The sequence below is a fragment of the Malaclemys terrapin genome, chromosome 4 (genome assembly GCF_027887155.1).
Source record: "Malaclemys terrapin pileata isolate rMalTer1 chromosome 4, rMalTer1.hap1, whole genome shotgun sequence".
Classification (NCBI taxonomy): Eukaryota; Metazoa; Chordata; order Testudines; family Emydidae; genus Malaclemys; species Malaclemys terrapin.
Genome location: NC_071508.1, coordinates 124,293,263 through 124,315,999, shown reverse-complemented (window position 1 = coordinate 124,315,999; position 22,737 = coordinate 124,293,263). Strand labels below are relative to the sequence as shown.

The window sequence follows — 22,737 nt, the reverse complement described above, 5'->3', positions numbered from 1 at the left end:
AAAAGGGTGGGGGGCAGCTTAATTATTTTCCTGGCAACTGGTAAAAATACCGGCCAGGTGGTAACTCTAGATTGCTGAGAAGAAAAGGGTGGCGCTTGTGGCATAGATGAGTTCCAGAACTTTTTATAACTAGAAAGAATTTATTAAAAATAGAGATTTTTTTAACTCTAGAAACAATAAATAATTTTTAAAAAAAACTTTAAACTCCTAAAAGAGAGAAGGCAGTGGGGGAAGACACTTGTAAAATCATAATGAAAAAAACCAACAGAATTAGCAGGTTTGAGGAGGATTTATTTTTGTTTTTTTTTTAATAAATGATCACTTTCTAGATTAAATGAATTATACCAGGTTCTTTGCAAACTATATTGCTTTGGGAAACTTTTATTGTGTAGCAGAACTTAAAGCTAGACTTTCCTACTCTGTCTTTTCCTTAATTTAGATATCAGTTTTACTACCAAGTACTTGAAGCAACAGTGGTACATTAGAATGAAGGCTAGTGTGAATATGCTTTTGTGAGGTGATTCAATTCAGTTTTTTGCCTGAGAAATATTTGTTTGTTCAGTGGTTCCCATACCACGCATGGTTAATAAACTAAGTGTGCATTGTGTTCCATTTCTTTATTATAGGCAAGTGAACAAGATATTCTTAAATATCTTGTTAAATGGGGAGAACATCAGTTGATGAAAAGAATAGCAGACAGAGGTAAGAACCTTGTTTTTAAAAAATAAACTTGCTAGAGAAATGGATTACATATTTCAAACTGATAGTTTTTAAGTTCAGGAAAATATGTAATCTGACTATACTGTGAGCAAAGGAAAGCTAAACGAAAGCACTACTCTGGGAATTTGTCTTCACTAAAACATCAACAGTACCAAATAAACATTGTACTAGAAAATAGCCAAAAGCACAAGCACTCTTGATATTAGAAAGACAGGATAGGTGAGGTAATATCTTTTATTGTATCAACTTCTAATGGTGGAAGAGACAAGCTTTTGACCTACACAGAGCTCTTCTTCAGGTCTGGGAAAGGTACTAAGTGTTACAGCTACGTACAAAGGGGGACCAGTTAAGACATTTTTAAAACTTTTATTAACGCTAATGTTAAAAAATATAATACACAGGTTGAGAGAATTCAGAGTAGCAGCCGTGTTAGTCTGTATCTGCAAAAAGAACAGGAGTACTTGTGGCACCTTAGAGACTAACAAATTTATTAGAGCATAAGCTTTCGTGGACTACAGCCCACTTCTTCGGATGCATACAGAGTGGAATAAATATATTTATATATATTTATATTTATTCCACTCTGTATGCATCCGAAGAAGTGGGCTGTAGTTTATATTTATTCCACTCTGTATGCATCCGAAGAAGTGGGCTGTAGTCCACGAAAGCTTATGCTCTAATAAATTTGTTAGTCTCTAAGGTGCCACAAGTACTCCTGTTCTTTTTGAGGTTGAGAGAAATGTATGTACATCTGGGTATAGTGCTTAGATTAGCCACAAATACAAAGTTTGTTTTTTAAAAGTTATATGATACATAGAGTACATAATCAGCAATAACCCAAATTTAGGTGAATAGATTTAACAATACAGTTTAGATATTAGAATCCGAATACTCGGGTACATCACTCATGAAAAGTTGTACAGAGATTTGGTTGTGGAAAGCAAAATATATCAATGAGTGGAGATTGTCCCTCAATAATTGAGAATTTAGGGTAAGTTGTCCATTTAGAAAATACAGTCCATGAGGAAAGTTTTTCAGTTACTTTCCTGGCTGACCATTTAAGGCGAAATGGCCAGTTAACACCTCTACAGTCAGAGGTAGGGCCCTACCAATTTCACTGTCTGAAATCAGCACTCCCCTGTGAAATCTGGTCTCCCCTGCTGCTGAGAGCCTGGGGCTCCTAGCTGTTAGTCCAGCCACGCTGGGGAGGGACAGGATTTGTCCTTCCCCTGCATGGCTGCTCTTGATGGAGAGATGAGATACCCCTCCAGAGGCAGCACAGAAATGATGATGATACACCCTCACTTATGCGCTGCAGCAGCCTGGGAGCTGGGCTTGGGGTTTCTCCCCCCCGCCACTGCTCCTGCCATGGCTCCGGGCTTCCTCCCCCAGCAGCCGGGGCTGGGGGCTTCCACTCCTGCTGGTGTAGTGCGAGAAACTGAAACTGCTATCTGTAGGAATTTGCTACATCTGACAGCAGTTTATTTTACAATCCCTTACATACGAGTTACTGCTACAGGTAGCAGTTTCTTGCAGTACACCAGCTGGGGCTCAGGGCAGTCCGAGCTCAAGGCTGCCCAGCTCGAGGCCTCAGCCCCTCAGCTGCAGCCAGGGCTCAGGTCAGTCCAGGCTCGGGGCTTCTTCCCCCCAAGGCTCCTGCTGGGGCTTCGGGTGACCTACTTGGAGCTTCCACCCTAGGGCTTCTTCTGAAGTTGGGCCACCCATTTTTCCCGGGGCACCCAGATTGGCTGGGGGTCCCGGCCTTAATCTGTCACTGCTCTGGACTTGGAGCCCCCAGCTGGGGCCCTCCTAGTAGCATGGGGGAGATCCTACCCACCTCCCAGAACCTCCTCTAACTGCAGGAAGCACGGAGGATGGCTGCTGCTTAGGCAGCACAGAAGTGAGGGTGGCAATCTTGGGGCCTCCCCTTCCCCCCAACAATTTTGCAACACCCCCATCCCATTTTGGGTTAGGATCCCTACGGTTATCACACGATGAAATTTCAGATATAAACATGTGAAATTGACCAATTTTAAAACCCTCTGGCCGTGAAATTGACGAGAATGGACCATGAATTTGGTAGGACCCTAGTCATAGGACAAAGAGGGTTAGTGGCTTACAGATTGTTATAATGAGCTATAAATCCAGTGTCTTTAAGTCCGTGACTTTTGATGTCTAGCAGAATTTTGGATTTAAGTTCCAGGTTCATCTTCTGAAGGTGTTGTACAGTTATGGAATGATGGTTTTGTGAGGATCGTTCGCCCAGAGGTGATAAGGTGTTTTTTGTCTTTTATTTTTCTGAGTTCATTTGAGAGCATAGTGATATCTCATTTCCCCTACTGAATTATTGGGACATTTAGTGCACTGGATATGGTACACCACATGTTGTAATAGTAATGTGTAGAACCCATGGATATTGAAGGGTATGTTGTGGTGGGTGTTGAACATCATACCAGTGGAGATATGTGTGCAGATTTTTTGCATCTGTCATGGTAGGATGTGGTGTCATTTTAAGTTGATGTGTCCTGGTCTGTGGGGAACTTGCTTCTGATTGTGAGTTTAGTGTGGTTGGGGGGTTGTTTGAAGTCCAGAAAAGAGGATTTGGGAAAGATTTTCTTTCAGGATATGGTCCTCATCAAGTATGGATTGTAATTGCTTGTTTGCTACCCCATATGCGTTCCAGTATGGGGTGGTAGGTGACAACTAGGGGTGTGCGGTCAGCAGTTCTTTTCTGGTATTGAAACAGATTCTCCTGGGGTATTTGGGTGGTCCATTCCATGATGCAGTCTACTTCTCTGGTGGAGTATCCTTGTTTGGTAAAGGCAGTTTTAAGTGTGTTAAGATATATGTCCTGGGCTTTCTCCTTGGAGCATATGCTGTGGTGTCTGAGTGCCTGGCTGTAGATAACCGATTTCTTGGTGTGTTTGGGGTGATTACTGGATCTATGAAGGTAAGCATGGTGATCCATGGGTTTCTTGTATGTAGTAGTCTGGAGCTGATCATGGTGCATTTGTTCAGAAGTTCTTCCTCGAGGTGGCCCATGAAGAGCCATCCTAGTACTCCTGGCTGTTCCCATGGTTTGTATAAAGTTTGTTGTTGAATGTAAAATTGTTAAAGGTGAGGATGAAAAGGATGAGTTTTTGATAATGTCTGGGAGGTGGATATCTTAGTGTTGTCCATCGTCTTCTACTATTTGAGACAGGCAACAGTTCTGTTATTCTGAGGATATTGGTGTATTTAGGACAGGGGTTGGGTCTGGGGCTTGCCCCACGCCGGCACTGCAGCCGAACAGCAGGGTCCGGGGCCACTCTGCACGGCTCCTGGAAGCAGCGGCATGTCCCCCCTCCAGCTCCTACATATAGGAGCAGCTAGGGGGCTCCACTCCACACGCTGCCTCCGCCCCAAGCGCCGCCCCTGCCGCTCTCATTGTCCAGGAACCACAGCCAGTGGGAGCTTCAGGGGTGGTGCCTGCAGACGGGGTAGTGCGCAGCAGAGCCGCCTGGCCACACCTGCACATAGGAGCCAGAGGGGGGACATGCCGCTGCTTCCGGGAGCTGCTTGAGGTAAGAACTGCCTGGAGCCTGCACCCCTGATCCCCTCTCGGACTCCAACCCTCTACCCCAGCCCTGATCCCTCGATCCCAGCCTGAAGCACCTTCCATCCCCAGCCCCACCCCAGAGCCCACATCCCCAGATGGAGCCCTCATTCCCCCTCCCCCCACACACCCCAAATCCCTGCCCCAACCCTGATCGCCCTCCCAACCCCTCAGTCCCAGCCCGGAGCACCCTCCTACACCCCAAACCCCTCATCCCCACCCAAGAGTCTGCACCTCCTCCTGCAGCCCTCATTCTCCCCTGCACTCCACCCCACCTGCCCCAGCCTGGAGCCCCTCTTGCACCCTGAACTTCTCATTTCTGGGTCCAACCAGAGCCCTCACCCCCTCCTGCACCCCAACCCCAATTTTGTGAGCATTCATGGCCCGCCACACAATTACTATATCCAGATGTGGCCCTTGGGCCAAAAAGTTTGCCCACCCCGATTTAGGAAGTGCAAGAATGGTGTTCTGTGGGAGGTTATTAATGTTGTGGAGTTTCTGAAGAAAGTCAGTTGTGTCCTGGAGGAAACTGACCCTTTCTGTGATGAGTGGTTTGAGGATGGTTTCTAAGAATCTGCATATTCTTAGGGTAGGAGTGCTGTGGCCAAATATAATGGATCTGCCTGGGTTCCCCTATTTGTCCATCTTGGGAAGATGTGGGATGACGTTGTATAATTTCTCAGAGTTGTTTGGGAAAGGATTTGATGATATCCCTAAATTGCTGGTTGAACAGTGGTGTGGGATCTTCTTTGATTCCTTTATAATAGGTGGTGTCAGAGAGTTGTCAGTTGGACTCCATGACAACATCATCATGGTTGAGGACTACAGTGGTGTCCCCTTTGTCTGCTGATTTGATAATTATCTGGCGGATGGATTTCAGGGATTGTATAGCTGTCCTCTCAGTGGTGGAAAGATTGTGGTGGATGTGATGCTTGTTAAAGATTTCAGTGATTATTTTACTGAAGTAATTAATGTAATGATCAAGTGTGTAGTTTTGGTCTGTTTTGGGATCTCCAGTCAAATGATTTTTTTTCTTACGACTGTCAGTGTGGCGTATGACGCGAGCTGTGGGTGGTGCTGTCTTTTGTTGTGAAAGAATTGTTTGAGGCAGAGTCAGCAAAAGAATTCTAGTAGTTCTCTTATAGTATGGTATCAAGTTCTGTGGTGGGGAGAAGTTCAGTCCATTGGAGAGTACAGATAATTCAACTCCAGTTAAAGGAGCATTGATAATTTGATGGTCGGGTGTAGTGTGCAAGTGGTGGGTCCTGGTTTATGGTTTCTCCTGAATGTGGTGTTCTGTGCATTGTCGGGTAGTTGGTTCCACTTTCTGTTTTTGTGGTGGGTAGCTGTCATCGGGTTTTTTATAGTTGTTTTGGGATTCTTGCATGATCTCTGTGTGGGTTTCCTGATATAGATAGATATATTTTTTTTTCCAGTGTGTGGGAACATGTGGTGATTTTGTTTTAGGTGATCCCTTCTGGAATATGTGAGGTGCAAAAGATGGTTCCTTAGTTTTTTCTGAAGTCGTTCTGCAGAGCTGTTCAGCATATTTGCAGTTATATGTAGTAAAATATGTATTGTAGCTCAAGCAGAAATAATGGGCTTGATGCAGAAATTACTAGATGGGTTATATGGCCAGTGCTGTATAGCTGACTAGATTATGATGATGGTCCCTTTTGCCATTAAAAATCTGTGAAAATAGTCTGGTCTTTCTTGGAAACCACTAGGGGAAGGGAAAAAATCCACAGAAGAGTCTTGAGGAACTACCAACTGTTGGGGATGAAAAGAGTTTTTTTGTTGCTGCAGGAGCATGGTTTTGCAAAGGGATACAAACCATCTTTCTGTCCGCTTAAGCAGTAACAAACTAGATAGAAAATAAATTTTGGGGAAATGGCTTTTGGGCAGGTGACTCACATCCATAGGAACCAGACTGAATTGTGCTGGTGGCATGCTGGTTCGTTTTGTGGAAAAACAATGCCAGGCACTGTCTGACACTCACTACGCAGATTTCCTTTTCCTTCGTGCAACAGAAAAGTAGAACTTCTGTTTTCCTATTAAAAAATGTGTATTCAGGTGGAGACTATATATTTATTATTCCTTTCCACAGAGCCCAATTTACTGAGTGGTACTGCCCACAGTGTGAACAAACGCGGTGTAAAGAGGCGAGATCTTGACATTGAGGAGCTGAGAGAGATCCTATCTTCTCTTTTACCTGTTGTCCGCACTGAGCACATTTTACCTATGAACAGTGAAATACTGAGTGATGCTGTAAGTCTTTCTTCTCCCACACCCCACAATCCACCTTTCAGACACACAGATCTAGCCTATGGGATTTTATATTTCAAGCAGTGCAAAAGTCCTGGGTTATTTTAACTTTTTTGAGATAGAGGCAGCAAAATTTATGAACTTTTGTTATTGATAATTATCATAAAATAGTATTTTTAATGCAAGTTTTGTGAAAAAATTAAAATTTGGAATGGCTGGTGAATTTTGGATCCGAGTGAGTACTACTTGATTAAAAAAAAATGATTTCACTTAAATTCCTCAAGGAGCTTGGCTGTATCTATTCAGCGTGTTTGGTTACTAAAATATTAGTAATATAAATTGTAATACGTTCAGTTTAAAAATTCTGTCTTTTACAGATGAAGAGAGGCCTCATTAGCACCCCTCCTTCAGACATGCTACCAACAGCAGAAGGTGGAAAGTCAAATGCCTGGCTACGGCAAAAAAATGCTGGGATATATGTTAGGCCACGACTGTTCTCACCATATGTAGAAGAGGCAAAGGTAACCATTGATAATATGTGGTCATTACTAAACTGACATCAACAAGGAATTCTGCAGACAGAAGGTTTCAGTATATCTTGTATTGTTTGCATGTGCTGGTCTAAAATACTAACACTTTCAGTTTAACAAGGCTTATGGGGCTCATCATCAGACCCAAGTCTACAGCTTGTTGGAAGACTTGACAACTGTTCTAGTCAGAATTTCCTGATTCACTGAAATCAAAATGTTTTGATGAGTCTTTGGTTCTGATGAAATTCTGAGGGAAGACCTGCCTGGCGGTATGAAAGCTGAGAGCCTGGGGGTCCTGGCTTCTTCCTGGAAATTCCACCTTTCAGAGAACTTTTAAATTTTTGGTTTTCATTCCAAATGTGAACTAAGCCACATTTTAAAATCTCTAAATCCTCTGCAAAACAGAATAGCTGTCCTTGTCCAGCTCTCCTGAAGCCCCCTATTGTGCACCTCCAACAATAACCTCCCCATAACTCACCTTAAGGTAGCAGCTGAGGTGCAGGTGGCATCCCAGGACAGGCTTAGGAAAGGGCATGGGCATGTCTGTGATGGGGCAGGAGTATGATGCAATCTGGCAATCCTGGCTCACAAAGTGGCCCCTTGTGGACCACTGCTACAGTTAAAGCAGCCATGACTTATGCTAGGAGCTGGTTTGGCCTCAGCAATGCCTAGGTTTGGGTGACAGAAGGGCAGTGTAAAGACAGCTATTCTCATCTCCCTCTCCCCCACCCCACTGGTGCTCTTATGCATCTGAAGATTGAACTTCTGTAATCATAACAAGAGTCCATAAGCATATGAGATTTTGACAATGTTTTTTTTTTTTTTTTGAGGGGAGATTCCTAATTTTTTGTTCATGGGATCAAACTAAAGAAACTCCAACATTAAATCCCTTTTGCTATCATTAAAGTACTCTTTTGCTAATATTAATCGGGGGGGGGGGAGGGAGAACGGACTTAACTCATGGGCTTCCATCTATAAAGTGAAGAGATTACATTTCCAGCATCATCTGAGGGGTGCCTAAACTTAATTTGTTGATTGTAAAGTGCTGTGAGAATTTTGAGTGGAAAATACTCTAGAAAACCCAAGTAATGTTATAAATTGGGAGCAGATGAAATGGGTTTGCATACTGTTAGGCCTTCAGCCCCTGTGCTTCCTACATATTAGTGGTACCTTTTAAAAGGATTGATCTGCATATTTCAGGGGGCAGTAGTTGGTTGTGTTATGGTTACTCTATGTGGAAAATATGACTTTGGAAAAGTAGTAGAATTTTTTGTAGCAGTTCTTATTATCTAACTACTATTGTTTTAGTCGGTGCTAGATGAGATGATGGTGGAACAAACAGACCTAGTTCGTTTGCGGATGGTTAGAATGTCCAACGTGCCCGACACCCTCTACATGGTAAACAACGCAGTGCCACAGTGCTGTCATATGATTAGCCACCAGCAAATCAGCAGTAATCAGTCCAATCCTCCTTCAGTTGTCGCCAATGAAATCCCAGGTAAGAATGCTAGCTGAACTGCAGCATTCTATTTACTGTCCTCTGGGGTTCTGTTGATGGGGATTATTCAATTCTTCTTGTTTCCCAGAGTCTTCTCATCTGGTGTTGGTAGATGGACCGCTTGTTTTAAGAGATTTCCTCCAAAGACTCTGAGTTTGGGATGAGTGGGAATTTTTTTTGAGTAGAATTCTAACTAATTGTGAAGGAAAGGAGCCCTAGTAGAAAGGGTGTTAGTATTCAGTTAGTGTAGAAGCACTTTTATAACCATAGTATCTCACCAGTATGGTACTAGATTCAAATATCTACTCTACAGAGCTGTCCATAACTGATAGCATTCACACATGCCCCCAACAGCAGAAGGCAGAAACGATGCCATCCTATAGACAAGACTCCAAAAAAAATCAACCAAATGTCAAATTATATAACCCGTTGCATTGTGCCAAATTCAAACACTAGTGAGCTGCCAACAGGAAAAATTTCCCCAAAATAACTTGGCCTTGACTGAAAATGTTCTGCTGCCACTCCTGAAAAATTCCATTCCAAGGACATGGAATGAGAACATCTCGACCAATCTTAAATGCCATCGTAGCTGGGTTCTGGGCAATTCAAGGCTTAAAGATTGTCACCAACACTTTGACTTATACCCGAAAACAAAGAACAAGCCAGTGCAGTATTTTGAGCACAGGAATTTTGTGCTGGTAGTGGCCCACCTTATTTAATGCTCCACTGATAACAAGAAAAAGAGATTGTTTAGCCAGTTTCACGAGCAGGGAAATCATTAGAGCTGTGGACTGAGCCAAATAGGTTTGCGTTACAGGCATATGTTACAACAAGCTGTGCTCTCATGCCAGGAGACATCCCTGGAGCACAGAGAGCAGAAAAGAGCTGGCCACCTGAAGAACCAAGCAGCATTCTCCTGTCTGTGCTCCAGGAGCTAGGTATAATTCTCAGCTGATCATTGCCCCATAAGGACAGACTGAACGTTTTGGGCTGGTAGTGTGACATGTTCCTGAGGCTTTGTGAATCTCCGCTGAACTGTACCTGCAGTATTCAGGTTATGGTCAGCAAACTCTTGTCAGGGTTCTTTGGACCTGTTTGTCTGAATCAGAAATCATGCAAGAGCTGAACTTGGCCCATGAACTCCTGAGTGAAACTATATTGTTCCTGTATCCTGCTTCTACAATGGATGCCATCCAGACAACACTAAAATGTGTGTGATTTTAGAAGATTGAGTGTGTTGACTTACGAAGAATTGCTCCAAACTCAAGCCAGGTTATTGTTAACAAACCTTTTGAAGGGAAGGCTGAGTCATGCTGCCCTGAAATCTTCCTTCATATAGTGTGACCTTGACACATAGTGTTTTACTATGAGTGTTTTGCCATGGTGAAACAGAGTATAGAGGCTTGTTTGAGACTCTTGGAGATATTGTTGTTCTGCTCATGTTTACTATGTTAGTTCATATGCCAGAAATAAAAAAGAAAACATTTTGGAAAAATTAGCAAGTCTGATAGCACACACACTGTGGTGATCTTTATGAAACTAGAAGCAATTGATGTTTGTTTGTAGTTACATGATGTGGTGTTTATTTCACCTCTGAAATGCAAATACCCCATGCATTGCTCTTGCTGTCTAATCCATTTAATCTTTGTGGACCTTTCATCACAGATGGTAATATTTTGCCATTGGATAGCTGGTGAGGTTCACAATTCCAACGCTGCATTTACGGAGGCTTGAATTTAACTTTTCTCAAGATATGCAAATGTTACTAGGGACAGAAAATTCACAAAGAAATATCACCCATTACCAGACAGCAGCAAAATGTTACATGATAGTTGTGCAATAGGATAGCCAAATACCCAAAATTATATATGATTTCCTTTTGGAAAGGTTTCTAATTATTTCAAGGCAGCTGCATAAAACAGTGTAATTTTCACAGGTTTATGTTGGCTTAAAACTCATGTAATTTCTTTAAAATGCATTTTCTGTAGTTATTACTGGTACTATGGTCTTGTGATCCCACAATTCCACCAAAAACATAAATTGCGGCAAGAACATCAGCCTATTGTTGGCCTATAGTATTCCAGAGGGAATGTGCAGTTGAGATTTAAAATATTCTGGCTCCCAAATCACTGTAAGGGGTTTACAAAGAAGAGTATATTCGTGGTTTGCTTTAGTAGAAGCCAGAAAAATGGCGCACATCTTTAGCACTAGTATGTTCTACACTTTATCCCATAAAGATGCTCTAAGGCATTAAGCACAAATATATGTCATACTATTCTTGGCTTGGTGCCAGTCGTCTTCAGCAACATAGTCAGCCTAACATCAATTCAATGACGTGATTAACTTTAGTTTTTCATTCAGAATTAAATAGTCCCATTAACATCTTAAGAAATAAATTCTCTTGTAACTTTTCACTGTCATTTTTTCCCCAGTTCCCCATCTCCTTGTTGTTAAAGAGATGGTCAAACGGCTCCAGGAGCTCCGTCATACTGAGCAGGTTCAAAGAGCATATGCTCTTAATTGTGGAGAAGGAGCCACTGTCAGTTATGAGATTCAGATTCGTGTATTGCGAGAGTTTGGACTTTCTGATGCTGCCGCTGAGCTTTTGCAGGTATGGAAAACTGTCTGGGTAAGTTTAATTCCTCCTTCAGGGTGATTTGGTGCGAATCTTTTGAAAACTGAATGTTTGACCAGGACTGCAACAAAAACTAACATTGTATGGGTGTACGCTTTTTTTAACTCTATTTTTGTATTTCTACTGAGTGATCAGGCAGTAGTAATGAACTGCTTGCTGGAGGTGTAGAAAATTGGATGTTAGAAAGAGGGTGGGGCTGGAAGTAAAATGGGCCTGGAAGTGAAGAATTTTTACCAGTGAGAAAAATGGGCCTGGAAGTGAAGAATTTTTACCAGTGAGAAAACGCATATTTTTATTATATCAAATAAATAAATTTAAGCTTATTTCCAACATCAACCAGCAGTGGCATTTGTTGAAAGAGGTGGAGGAGACACAGAGGGAATGTTAATGCTTCTTTTTGGAAAAGATGCCATAATGTGGAGTGAAAATGTCCAGTGCCTGATTCCAGTGACATTGGTTACATGTATTCTCAGAATCTGAGAAGCTTTTGTCATTGTCACTGTGCAAAGCACTTGATGTTCAAGCATTCCTGGGGAAAGGGCTGATAATCGCTCGGACTCAAAGTAAAATACAATGTTCTTGAACCCCACGGGGGAACACCAGTAGATTTCTTATGTGTAATCAGTTTAAAATTCTTACATTTCTGTCACTTAAAAACCACCATCCACTAGAGAAGTGTTTGGTCTTTTCCTCCATTTGAACTGGTTGGTTAAATGTTGCAAAAACGGTGTTCCAGTGCTTGTCACCCTTGTTTTAATTCTTATTTGTTTATTGGTAACATTTGCAGTGTTGTTTGCTATGCATGAACATTAGAGAATAGTTATACTTTTGCAATACCTATATTCTTTTGGGGGATACAAGCATGAGTAAGAGCAGTCTGTGCTCACTATTTATTATTTGCTGTTTGTCATTTGTTGTTGGTTATTTTCCTGTTTTGAAAAGCTTCCATCTAGATACGGAGCAGAAATTATATCATGTGACTTAAGTGACCACTCACTGTAAATAGTGAAAGTGAGCAATTTGTGAACAACTTGTAGTCTGCAAATTGTTCATCCAAATGACTCTGAATACTTAAGAATAACAAATTGTTTCAAGAACGAGTCCTGAAGAGGGAAAAGGACTAAATATTTAGATAGTAAGTCAGTCCTTGCCCCCAAAGAATTTACAGTGTGCCCATACAGCAGGTGGGCAGGGAAAGGGGGCAATTTTGATTAAGGCCTCCAAATGCTGCCGGAATGATGATGATACATTTGGACATCTTAATCACAGTGAGTAATTTGACCAGTTCTACCACATAGGGAAGCTGATGCAAGGCTGTCACCTCTGACTTTTTCTGAAGGTGTCTCCCTTATGGCCATGCTGCTCTTTCATGATCAACTCTTTGTCACCTTTTTAAAGTCTTTCAGTGTATTATTTAAAACAGTGGGTCTAACTAGTCATTGTACTAAGTCTAGATTACAAGTCCCAATCTTTGGTCAGTTTTATAGGAAATCTGCCCCAAAAACCACAACTTTTTTAATCTCTGATTTTGTTGTATTCCCTTGCAGAATCCTCACAAGTTCTTTCCTGACGAACGATTTGGGGATGAAAGCCCACTCTTAACTATGAGACAGTCTGGACGATGTCGAGTTAACAGCACTCCCACTGCAGAAACCATGTTTACAGAACTTGACTCTTTTGTGGCCTTCCATCCACCACTGCCCCCTCCGCCACCTCCTTACCATCCACCAGCTACTCCTGTCCATAGCCAGTTCAAAATGGGCTGGAAACAAAGGGTGCCGAGTCAACATCCCTCACGTTCCTTTTCTTATCCATGTAACCATTCACTGTTCCACTCCAGGACAGCTCCTAAAGTTGCCCCACCTGTCTACTTACCTGGTGTCAAAGCAGCAGCACCCCCTGATTGCACTAACACTACAGGACTGGGGAGACAAACAGTAGCTGCAGCAGTAATGGCAGCTGAAAAGCAAGCAGTAAGTGCATCTCTTTTTCCCCCCATCGAAGTAATTGGTTGAAAAGGAAAGTTAAGGTGAAATGTAATGAAATAACGTGGCTTGGAGGGAGGTGCAAAGGCTCAGTGGGGAGTGTAAATGTGAAAATGAACCTTCTCCCCTCCACCCCTTCTGTAAAATACCTGAACCATCATGGTGGAGGGAGCCAAAACAGAAGGAGCAGAACTAGTGGAATAGACAGGGGAATAGGTGAATATAGGAGTTACTCTTTCAATACATATTCGCTTGAGAAGTAATGTAGACAGACGGGCATGTGGAGGAAATCCGTGGAGAGTTCTGAATGCCTGGAGGCAATTTTGAATTGGATTCTAAAATGAGTAAACCGGTGGAAGGTGACAGAGAATGGGATATATGCATATATAGAAAGTGTTCATGGATTAATATTTAAAGGTAAAGAAAAAATTGTGTACATATCTAAGTTGCAAGGAAGACTGGTTTCCTTGAGTGAAGCTGACTTCATCATATGATTGGTAGTATGTCTGGATAGAAATGTAATTGCTAAAAGCACATTTTAAAAAGAAAAGTTTTAATGTTGCCATTACTTGATATCAGTTTTAAGACTCCTAAACCTGTTTCGAGACTGTGTGTGTGCATGTCTCCCAACACACTATACTTCAGTTTCTGAAGACCTGCTTATAGTCACTCAGATCTTTCCAAGCAATTTATATTTACTTAAACCTGAACTTTTGTATGCTCTGCACCCAAAGGTGACTTGTTTTTCAGTTGGTAAAACTCAGTTCAGCTCTTTCTAAATTACCTGAGCTTGGTAGAAGTTGTTTTCATATTTTAAGAAAAAGATTCAAGTGCTTTCTTAAGCTCCCGTTACAAAATACCCCATTTTTAAGTTAGTTCAAACTTGTAATGTACTTATTTCTCATATTAAAAAATGCCTTTGACATAAGTTAGTGTCTGAAAGTCATGCACAAAGCTTGTATGCTTATTAACCACTAGATCATAACAAGCAAATACATGGTAGGAACTCCACAGGTTGGAATGAGTGAAACTGCTTTTAAAGAAGGAACGGATTTAAAGCAGTTTGTATGTATGCTTCTTTGTATTCTATTTAACATTAACTTAAAGAAACCCCACGCCCTCTTGAATGCAAAGTAATGACTAAGAATTTAGTATAGGAATTACCCTACTGGTCTCTGAACAGTGACCAATACTAGAAATTTCAGAGAAAGGCACAGGAAATCCTGTAGTAGACAGCCTGCCCACAGGAGAAGTTTCTGCCTAACACACTGTTAGTAATTACCTTATGCTAAAGCATAAGGAACCTTTTAAAATATCTTTGTATCGTTTCTAACATAACTGTAGATGTTGTCATTATCCATATAAATCCTTTAAAAAAAAAAAATCTTAAGCCCTTGGCCTCTTCATTCTGTGGCAATGGTGCTCCAAAATTTGTTTTTATATTTTGGGGTAAAAAGTATTTCTTTATTGTACTGCCTTTCAATTTCTTTGCTTCTCTTTATTTTTATATTCTCTAAAAAGTTGGGATTCCTTTTCTATACTTCATTATTTTAGATACCTTTAACTTGTCCCCTTATTCATTTTCTCACCAGTTACAATCTTTTCAGTCTCTCTTCCTGTTGAAATCTTTCCATGTCAGTTCAATTTTCACTTTCTCTCTGCACCCTTTTTCTGTGATCCCTTGAGACTGAGTGACTAGACTTGAACACAGTCTCTCAGGTGAGGGCATGCCATTAATACATACAATGACATAATATAGCCAGTCTTTTCGAGCCCTGTTTTAAGTAACAGAGGGTCCTGTGGCACCTTTAAGACTAACAGAAGTATTGGGAGCATAAGCTTTCGTGGGTAAGAACCTACGAAAGCTTATGCTCCCAATACTTCTGTTAGTCTTAAAGGTGCCACAGGACCCTCTGTTACTTTTTACAGATTCAGACTAACATGGCTACCCCTCTGATACTAGCCCTGTTTTGTTAGACATACTAATGTTCGCTCAGCGCGCAGAAATGGTTGGGGGGGAGGGGAGTGTTAATTGAGGTAGGCAAAAGTACACCTGGGTATTTTTCCTGAGTGATTACAATTAATTTAGGAGCCAGAAATATGTATGATTATTTCAAATTATTCCTTCCCACTTGCATTCAACATTGACTTGTACCTGCCATATATTATGCTGCCTATTCACTTGTCTTTCTTAGGTCCATCTGAAGTTCTTCTGTCATCTCTAGTCTGGACTAAACTAAATAATTTTGTCATCTTACAAATTTTGTCATCTCACTACTCACTCCCTTTTTCTAGATAATGAATAAATATATTAATTCCAGTCCTAGTAAAGAATCATTGATACAGTATCCTGCTGTTAACCTTTTGCCATGCTGAAAATTGACTATTTATCCCTACTTGTCTTAGTTTCTAATCAATAAAAACGTTTACTTCTCAATCCATGAATATGTAGCTTCCTTAGTAGCCTTATATGAGGGTTCAAATTTATGTCAACTTTTTCTCCTTTATCCATTCTTTATCCATACCCATTCTTTAGCCAATGTGGTCAAATAATTCTAGTAAAGTAGAAACGCACAATTTTTTCCTTCACAGCCCTTGTACTAGTTTATACCTGTCAAGTCGTGTTCATCTAGTGGTTTGCTGGAGATGATAAAAGTAGAAATTATAATTTTTCTGGGAGGTTTATTGGTCTGTAATTGGCAAGATCACCTCCAAACATGTAACAAGGAGAGAAGAATCAATTTCGTAACTACCACAGCAATTTTAACTCAGCCATATTGTGTGCAAATAAATAGAGTATAGGTGAAACCGCATTATATTGAACTTGCTTTGATCCACTGGAGTGGGCAGGTCCTCCTCCCACCCCCGAGCGCTGCTTTATTGTGTTGTATCCGAATTTGTGTTATATCGGGTCGCGTTCTATTGGGGTAGAGGTGTGGTTACCATTTCATAAAGGAATGGGGAAGAGAGATTGGGCATGGTTTGCTCTTTGCAAGGGAGAGCCATTCTCTTGAGATTTGATTGGTTGCATATTCCGATGTAGAAATGATATGCATGATCTTTTGCCTTTTTACTTATTCTTTCCAAGGGCAATGTGCAGAGTTGGATGTTTTCAATAGTTGCTTCCCAGCTAATTCTGGGTAATAATCTGCTTTTAAAGCTGGTGAGTGTGGATCAAATGTATGGAATACAGTAAATGAGTCCCTCCTCTAGGAGACTGAAAAGTAAACTACTGATTGTGTGTGTGTGTGTGTGTGTGTGTGTGTGTGTATATATATATATATATATATATATATATATATATATAAATATAATTTTAACCAATTTGGAGTAGCACATGCTCTTAAACAAGTTTTGAAACAATGTTGAAGTTACTGGCTAGGATTGCGCTAGAAGACTGAAGTGGGTCAGAAAGGAAAAGCATCACCAACTACTACAGAAAGTAATGTTACTGATAAATTAAATTAAAATATAGAAGTAAAGCAAAATCCAAGTAGACTTAACTCTTTTCCTTTCTTTTCCAGTGTACTCAGCCCATGTTAAATGAGTTGATGCCAGATATTGCTATGGGTGTGTCAACGATGTCTCTAAAGGACAGAAGATTGCCAGAGCTCACGGTTGACACACAATTAAGCCAGCCAGTGACAGAGGTTGGACCTGGACCACCCCAGCATATTTCATGTATTCAGACTAGGCACATGCACAGTTCTCGAAAGAAACATGCAATAGAACAAAAAATAGATACTCGAGAAAATCAACAGGAGTATCCAGATTTCTATGATTTCTCTAATGCTGCATGCAGACCTTCCACTCCAGCACCTAGCAGACATACTCCTTCACCTTCCCAAGGCATGTATTTTGGTCCAGATTTGTATAGCCACAATAAGGCATCACCAAGTGGCTTAAAGTCAGCCTATCTACCTAACCAATTATCTCCTAAAAAGCAAGAGGATTCTAGGAGAGAATATGTGCTTTCCCAAGATGGGCATCAGCACAGACAAAAGAATGAGCCAATACACCTCGATGTCTTAGAACAACCTCCCCAGCGGTTGGACTTGGCATTGGCTGCCCAGGAAAATGCTGGTAATGGCCCAATTCACATCAGGGGAAGAACAAAAATGGAAACTGACTTAACATATGGGCTAACCTCTAACAGACCTTCGCTCTCTGCGTACAGCTCTGAGACACAAGACGAGCGATCCAGCAGGAGACTGACGGACGAGGAGCCTCTGGAACACGAAGCACAGAGAAATACCGATTTGGAAAGGGAAGATGCAGTAAGCAGAGGAAGGAGGTCTCCAAGCAAACCAGACTTTCTGTATAAAAAATCTGCCCTCTGAAAGCAACCTCCACTATTTCTCTGGGCCTGAGAGTTGTGAAACACCCCATCCTTTGCCACTTCGGGCCTGACTTTTGTCAGACAAATTAATTAATGCCAGCAGAAAACTCAATTTTGCTCACTTTTTTTGTATATACATTGCTTTATTAGAGACGGCACGCTATCCGTTTATTTTGAATGCTGCTTCTGGGTTTATTTTTGTGGTTTGAAGATATTAAGCCTTTACAAAAAAAATAGCTGGCACTTTTTTTTACAAATTGGTAGCCTTTTGCACCTGTACATTTATTTTACCTGTACTAGTTTTGTACTAATATGTTAAACTTTCTTGTTACATTTAAAGGACTGTATTTTCATACTTCTGCATTTTACCTTTCACCTACCAATTCTCCATGTGCATTGGGTTGCACACTATGAAATGTATTTTCTTATGAGATAGTAACAACGTGTTTATTTTTGAATTATAGGAATTCCAAAGAACAGCACATCAAAATACTTTTTTAGTAACATTGTTTGTTTAGGTCTGAAATCTGCCTGATCTATCACTACTGCAAATCCAGTCTAATACCATTCTGTTCAACAAGTCATGGCAGCTGGTCTCCATTCATTCTGATTCAACACGTCTACTCTAAAACATATGGCTGGGGCTTTCAAAAGAACCTAAAAAAGATTTAGATTTCCAGGTCCCAATGAAATTAATTTGAAGTTGGGTGTCGTTGCATTAGGCTCCTTTGAAAATCCCAGCCTACATTTTCTGGTCCATTTGTGATTTTGGAGAACTTTGTGGGCACTGAGAAGCATTTATCAGACTCAAATGATTGATTTGTGAAGAAAACGTAGAAATATTGCAAATTAATGGTAACATTACTGTGCTGGTCAGGATACCCTTGAATTGGGCTGTGTGAAGGTCACAGTTCAGAGAATTCATGCCAAAACCTAAAGCTCTAGGAAGATCAGGCTTACTATCTGATGTTGTTGTCTAAATTATAACACTGTCAAATGAGAGGGCTGCCTCTCTAGTGGAGGTACTGAGGTGACTGCTCATTGCCTTCTTTTGTCCTGCCTATGAGGAAAAACAAAGGGCTTTAGTCTACCTGATGTCATTCAGTGTTCCTCAACATTTTAAATGTCTCTGAATTTATCATTTCAGCCGTTCTCTTTTGTGAACTGAAGAGTAACTGTGTTAGCTTCATTGGTTGCAGATGGCTTAGCACTTTTTAAAATTATACCTCTAGCTCCTTGAGTAAAACAATAATTGTGGGGCAGGGGTGTCTGACTCTTCCACTAACATAAATACAAGGTAGAGAGCAGACACTGGTGGTTTGGGCACGTCCCTTGCCATTGTGCTGAGGTTACACAGTATAAGGAGTTTAGTGATGGTCATTGAAAAGTCAACACTTGCCAATAGTTACCACACACTTATTTCCCATTCTGAATGTTGTGAAGACTGGTATATGATACCACAGTGTAGTAACTTCTGGTAAATGCCTTTTTTGGGGTTGGTCACTATAATGAAAGATCTTGCAGCAGTTGAAGACCTCAATCAGTGTGAGCTAAAGACTGTTTTAACCTTAAAAATGCTTAATGCTATTTAAATGTAAATCTTTCAGTTTCCTTTAGTATAAGTCAGTTTTCCTGGTCTTGCCCATCCCTTCCCCCCAAAAACAAAAACAACCTCCCCACCCTCTCATTAATGTATACAAGGCTTAGGCGCCATAAGACCTTATTGTGCAACTGTGTACTGAATTTTTAAACTAGACAGTGGTGTTTGGGTAAATTCTGTTATGGGTTTGTGATCTAGTAAATCATAATCCCTCCTGCAGCACTTTCATACCACGTTAAGATTCCTTTAAGTTACACTCGTGTTAGTCTAATGATATTGGGTGGTATGATATCAATTACAGTTGATAATTAGTCTTTTTAGCCTTAGGAGGCTTGGTTTGAAATCTGGGTTGGGCAACAAGTACAAAATGCATGTGGTGATTCCAACCTCCTCTGTAATCTGTTGTGTTCATAGAATCGTAACACAGTGTGGAAAGTTGTCCTCACCTCCAGAAACGTTAGGATAGGTTAACACGGGTGTCACACAGGCTAGGGACTGAGGTGCATTGGCCTTGCTCTGTGAAGTTCATCACAACATTTTCTAACATTAATCCCTAGCCATATGTACTGCCCCCCCTCCCCCCGCCCATGCTCACGAGCACTAAAATCAATGTAACCCTCTCCCAAAAAGTAAATGACTACTTCCATCGAAGCCTGTGTTCAAATGTTAGTAACATGATCACTTTAAATCCTAGCTTCCAACAGAAGACTTACTATTTGTATAACTTTACCTACAACTTGATAGATCTGCTTACAGGAACCCTGTTTTAGCTATTGATGATGTCGTTTGATGTGGCACTGTATGGTAAATTGTGGCTTAAATCTCTTAGAAATAGTATGAGTAGTTATTTGATGGAACTTGTAGAGGGGTGGCTGGTAAAGAAGGCTGAGAAGTTTCATGAGTATGTTTTGAATGCAACCATCAAATGTTTTTGCAGTGGAATATGTTAAGTTTTTTATGGAAAGTTGGTCTGCCCTTAGAAAACAGTTGCCACTTTCAAGGTCTCAGAAGCTGGCATTTCACACCATCGAGCAGTACTTAAGGAAGAACAACCATGGAAAAGCAAGAAGTCCTAGACAGGCCATAAGACAATCGGGCCACTTAGACAATCTGCACTTTCACTTACTCATATTGATCTGGGAAAAAAATAGAGAATTGCTGCTGATCTCAAAATATTTTCAGGGGAGGGTAACCCTTCGTCATCTTTCCTTGGGGTTTTTCTTTTTTTTAATTGTAGGATTTAATCTACATTCTGAATTGTTGGCAAAGTGTAATTATTGAAGTCAAAAGTTGCACGATACAGCATTGTAGCAATTGTCCTCTAATCCCAGGGGTGCTTAATATTTTTTGTGTATATTAAACATACATCACTTCTCCTCCCTCCCCCAGTCCTAAACAATTTAGAAATCTCATCAATTAGTGAGATGATTGATTTTTATTTTTGGTCAAACCTCCAGGTAACAGTGATATGTCTCTTGCAGATGTATAAAAGGAGTGTTGTCTAGTTTGTATTTCCTGTGTCATCACTGGAGCCTCCTTGAGAAGAGAGCTCTGACTTAGTTTGTTGTAATGCTGACAGTTTTTTTCTTCTAGTTTTTAAGAAGTATAGGCAAAGTAGGCCAAATTATGCCCTGGTTTAAGTTAATACAACCTGGTTAGTGAATGGAGTTGCCTCTATTCATACCAAGGTTAAATTTGGCCCCAGGCTTGTATAACTGGACATGTGAAATATAATATAAAGAATACATGCATCTGACTCTATATAAGCGTTATGCTGAAACTAATCTTCACTCCCCTCATCCCAAAAAGCAGGTGACAAGCTGGGGTAGTGAGGTGTCTCAGCTACTTAATACAAAAGATGTTACCATACCCTATGCTATACTTCATCTCTTTTCAGTTTATTGGCTGCAGCAGAAGCCCCTTGTTTACATGACAGACTTTCAAATTAGAGTGGGGATTCTAAGAACTCCCTGTCCTTCCATATAGTTCTGAATCGGAGAGAAAACGTCTTACCCATTTAACACTGTTTGATGAAAGATGCATCAGTAGATGTTTACTTCACAAATCATAGGATGATTTCCTGTTCTTGGTTTATTTAATGTTCATTTACGTGAAAACATCAGTACTCAAAAACAAAACAGATTTCTTCCCTCCCCCTCATTTTCTAACATGGTGTATGGATGAATAACTTAATTTCTGGAAAGGATGCTACTTTTAAATTGTTTTGCTGTTTCTATCTCTACTTCTGGAAGGTGGCCTTGCCTTCTGCAATGTTACATTTTGTTTATTGTCCTTGTGCTGTTACTGGTAGTCAAGTGCCTTCAATGCTAAAGGCTCAGAAAAATTTCTTAAACTGACTTCATGTCCTATGCAAGTGTTTTTTCTACAACCTGCATAACCAGTACTTTGTAAAACTTGTTTACGCTTCAATTGTACATAGTGTTTTTTTTTTAAAAATAGTATTTTATTTAGGTACCTCCAAACTTGAATTCTAGTCTTGTGTGATGCATTGTAAAACAATACATTTCTCTTTTGAGTACCATTACAGTTGTAAAAAGGTTTTCACTGGTTCTATTTTTCTACTGTTGCTGAGAAGCATGTAACATGACTTTATCCTACATATAGTTGGCATTTCAAATAAATGGCTTGTATAGAAAGTGTTTGTGTAACGTTTTTCAGTTCAGCTACCTAAGACAATTGTGTTCCATATCCATCTGCATGCTCTTAATTGATAGAAATATCCCTGTTGACTTATTGGAGGAATAGAGTACATCTTAATAATTCAGACAGGTAGGTATGATTATAGTATAGTCAATGCTGTCAAAAAAGGAAAATATAGGGGGAAAAATGCCCTGTAACAAAGGGTCTTAGAGGAAGAGAGATTATACTTGCTTCCTCTTAGAATAGGACGTTGCCTTGAATTTTAAGGCTGTGATTCACACTAATGGGAACATGGGAATCCAAAGGTAGTAATTTTGCTCATTAAATAGTTATGTATTTTTAAAAGGTTTTATTTGGGTAAGTGAACTTTCCTCTATAGGGCTGAGTTGATCTTGCTTTATTTAGGTGACTAGTCCCAGTGAAGGCAAACGAAGTGTTAGTAAGGCAGCAGGACTTGGCCCTTGACCCAGAAGCCATTTATATCCTAAAGAGAACAGAACAGTTGGAGAAAGACCTTCACTGAACACAGAGCATTCATTTCATGGACAATTTGCAGTTACCCAAATCAATTAAGACGTATGAAATGAATTTCTCAAACTTACAGTATTTGATTATTTCAAAGCTATGTTAGGTTTACATATGCGAGCCAGGCTACGTTGAACAGTTTGATTTTGAACTGCAACTGACTTCTAGGTTACCTGTTTAGTTTTCTCTTCTGCATGATGCCACAGGTGCATGAAAAAACAATGTTCCCCTTTAAGAATAGAGGGATAACTTCCTACATTGTAAAATAAGTTAGTGCCCGTTTTAAAATGACTTTTTTCACGAGTCGTGTTCTTCCAGACTGATTCTGCGGGAGGTGGAGGGGGCGCGGCAATGTGCCAGCTTTAGGTTCTTTAGGAAAAAAGC

General features: G+C 40.5%; 1 protein-coding gene across 4 annotated transcripts in view; it reads left to right on the top strand.

Annotated features, from left to right (window-relative positions):
• BTBD7 (BTB domain containing 7) overlaps positions 1-21,824 on the top strand; it is a 119,522-nt gene extending 97,698 nt beyond the window's left edge. For all 4 annotated transcript variants that reach the window (XM_054026386.1, XM_054026384.1, XM_054026387.1 and 1 more), the window contains 7 exons: positions 627-702; positions 6,423-6,583; positions 6,958-7,101; positions 8,419-8,608; positions 11,041-11,219; positions 12,791-13,216; positions 16,753-21,824. In XM_054026386.1, coding sequence (XP_053882361.1) covers positions 627-702; positions 6,423-6,583; positions 6,958-7,101; positions 8,419-8,608; positions 11,041-11,219; positions 12,791-13,216; positions 16,753-17,568 — 1,992 coding nt within the window. In that variant the 3' untranslated portion in view covers positions 17,569-21,824. The remainder of the gene's footprint in view (positions 1-626; positions 703-6,422; positions 6,584-6,957; positions 7,102-8,418; positions 8,609-11,040; positions 11,220-12,790; positions 13,217-16,752) is intronic.
• The last annotated feature ends 913 nt before the right edge of the window (positions 21,825-22,737 follow it).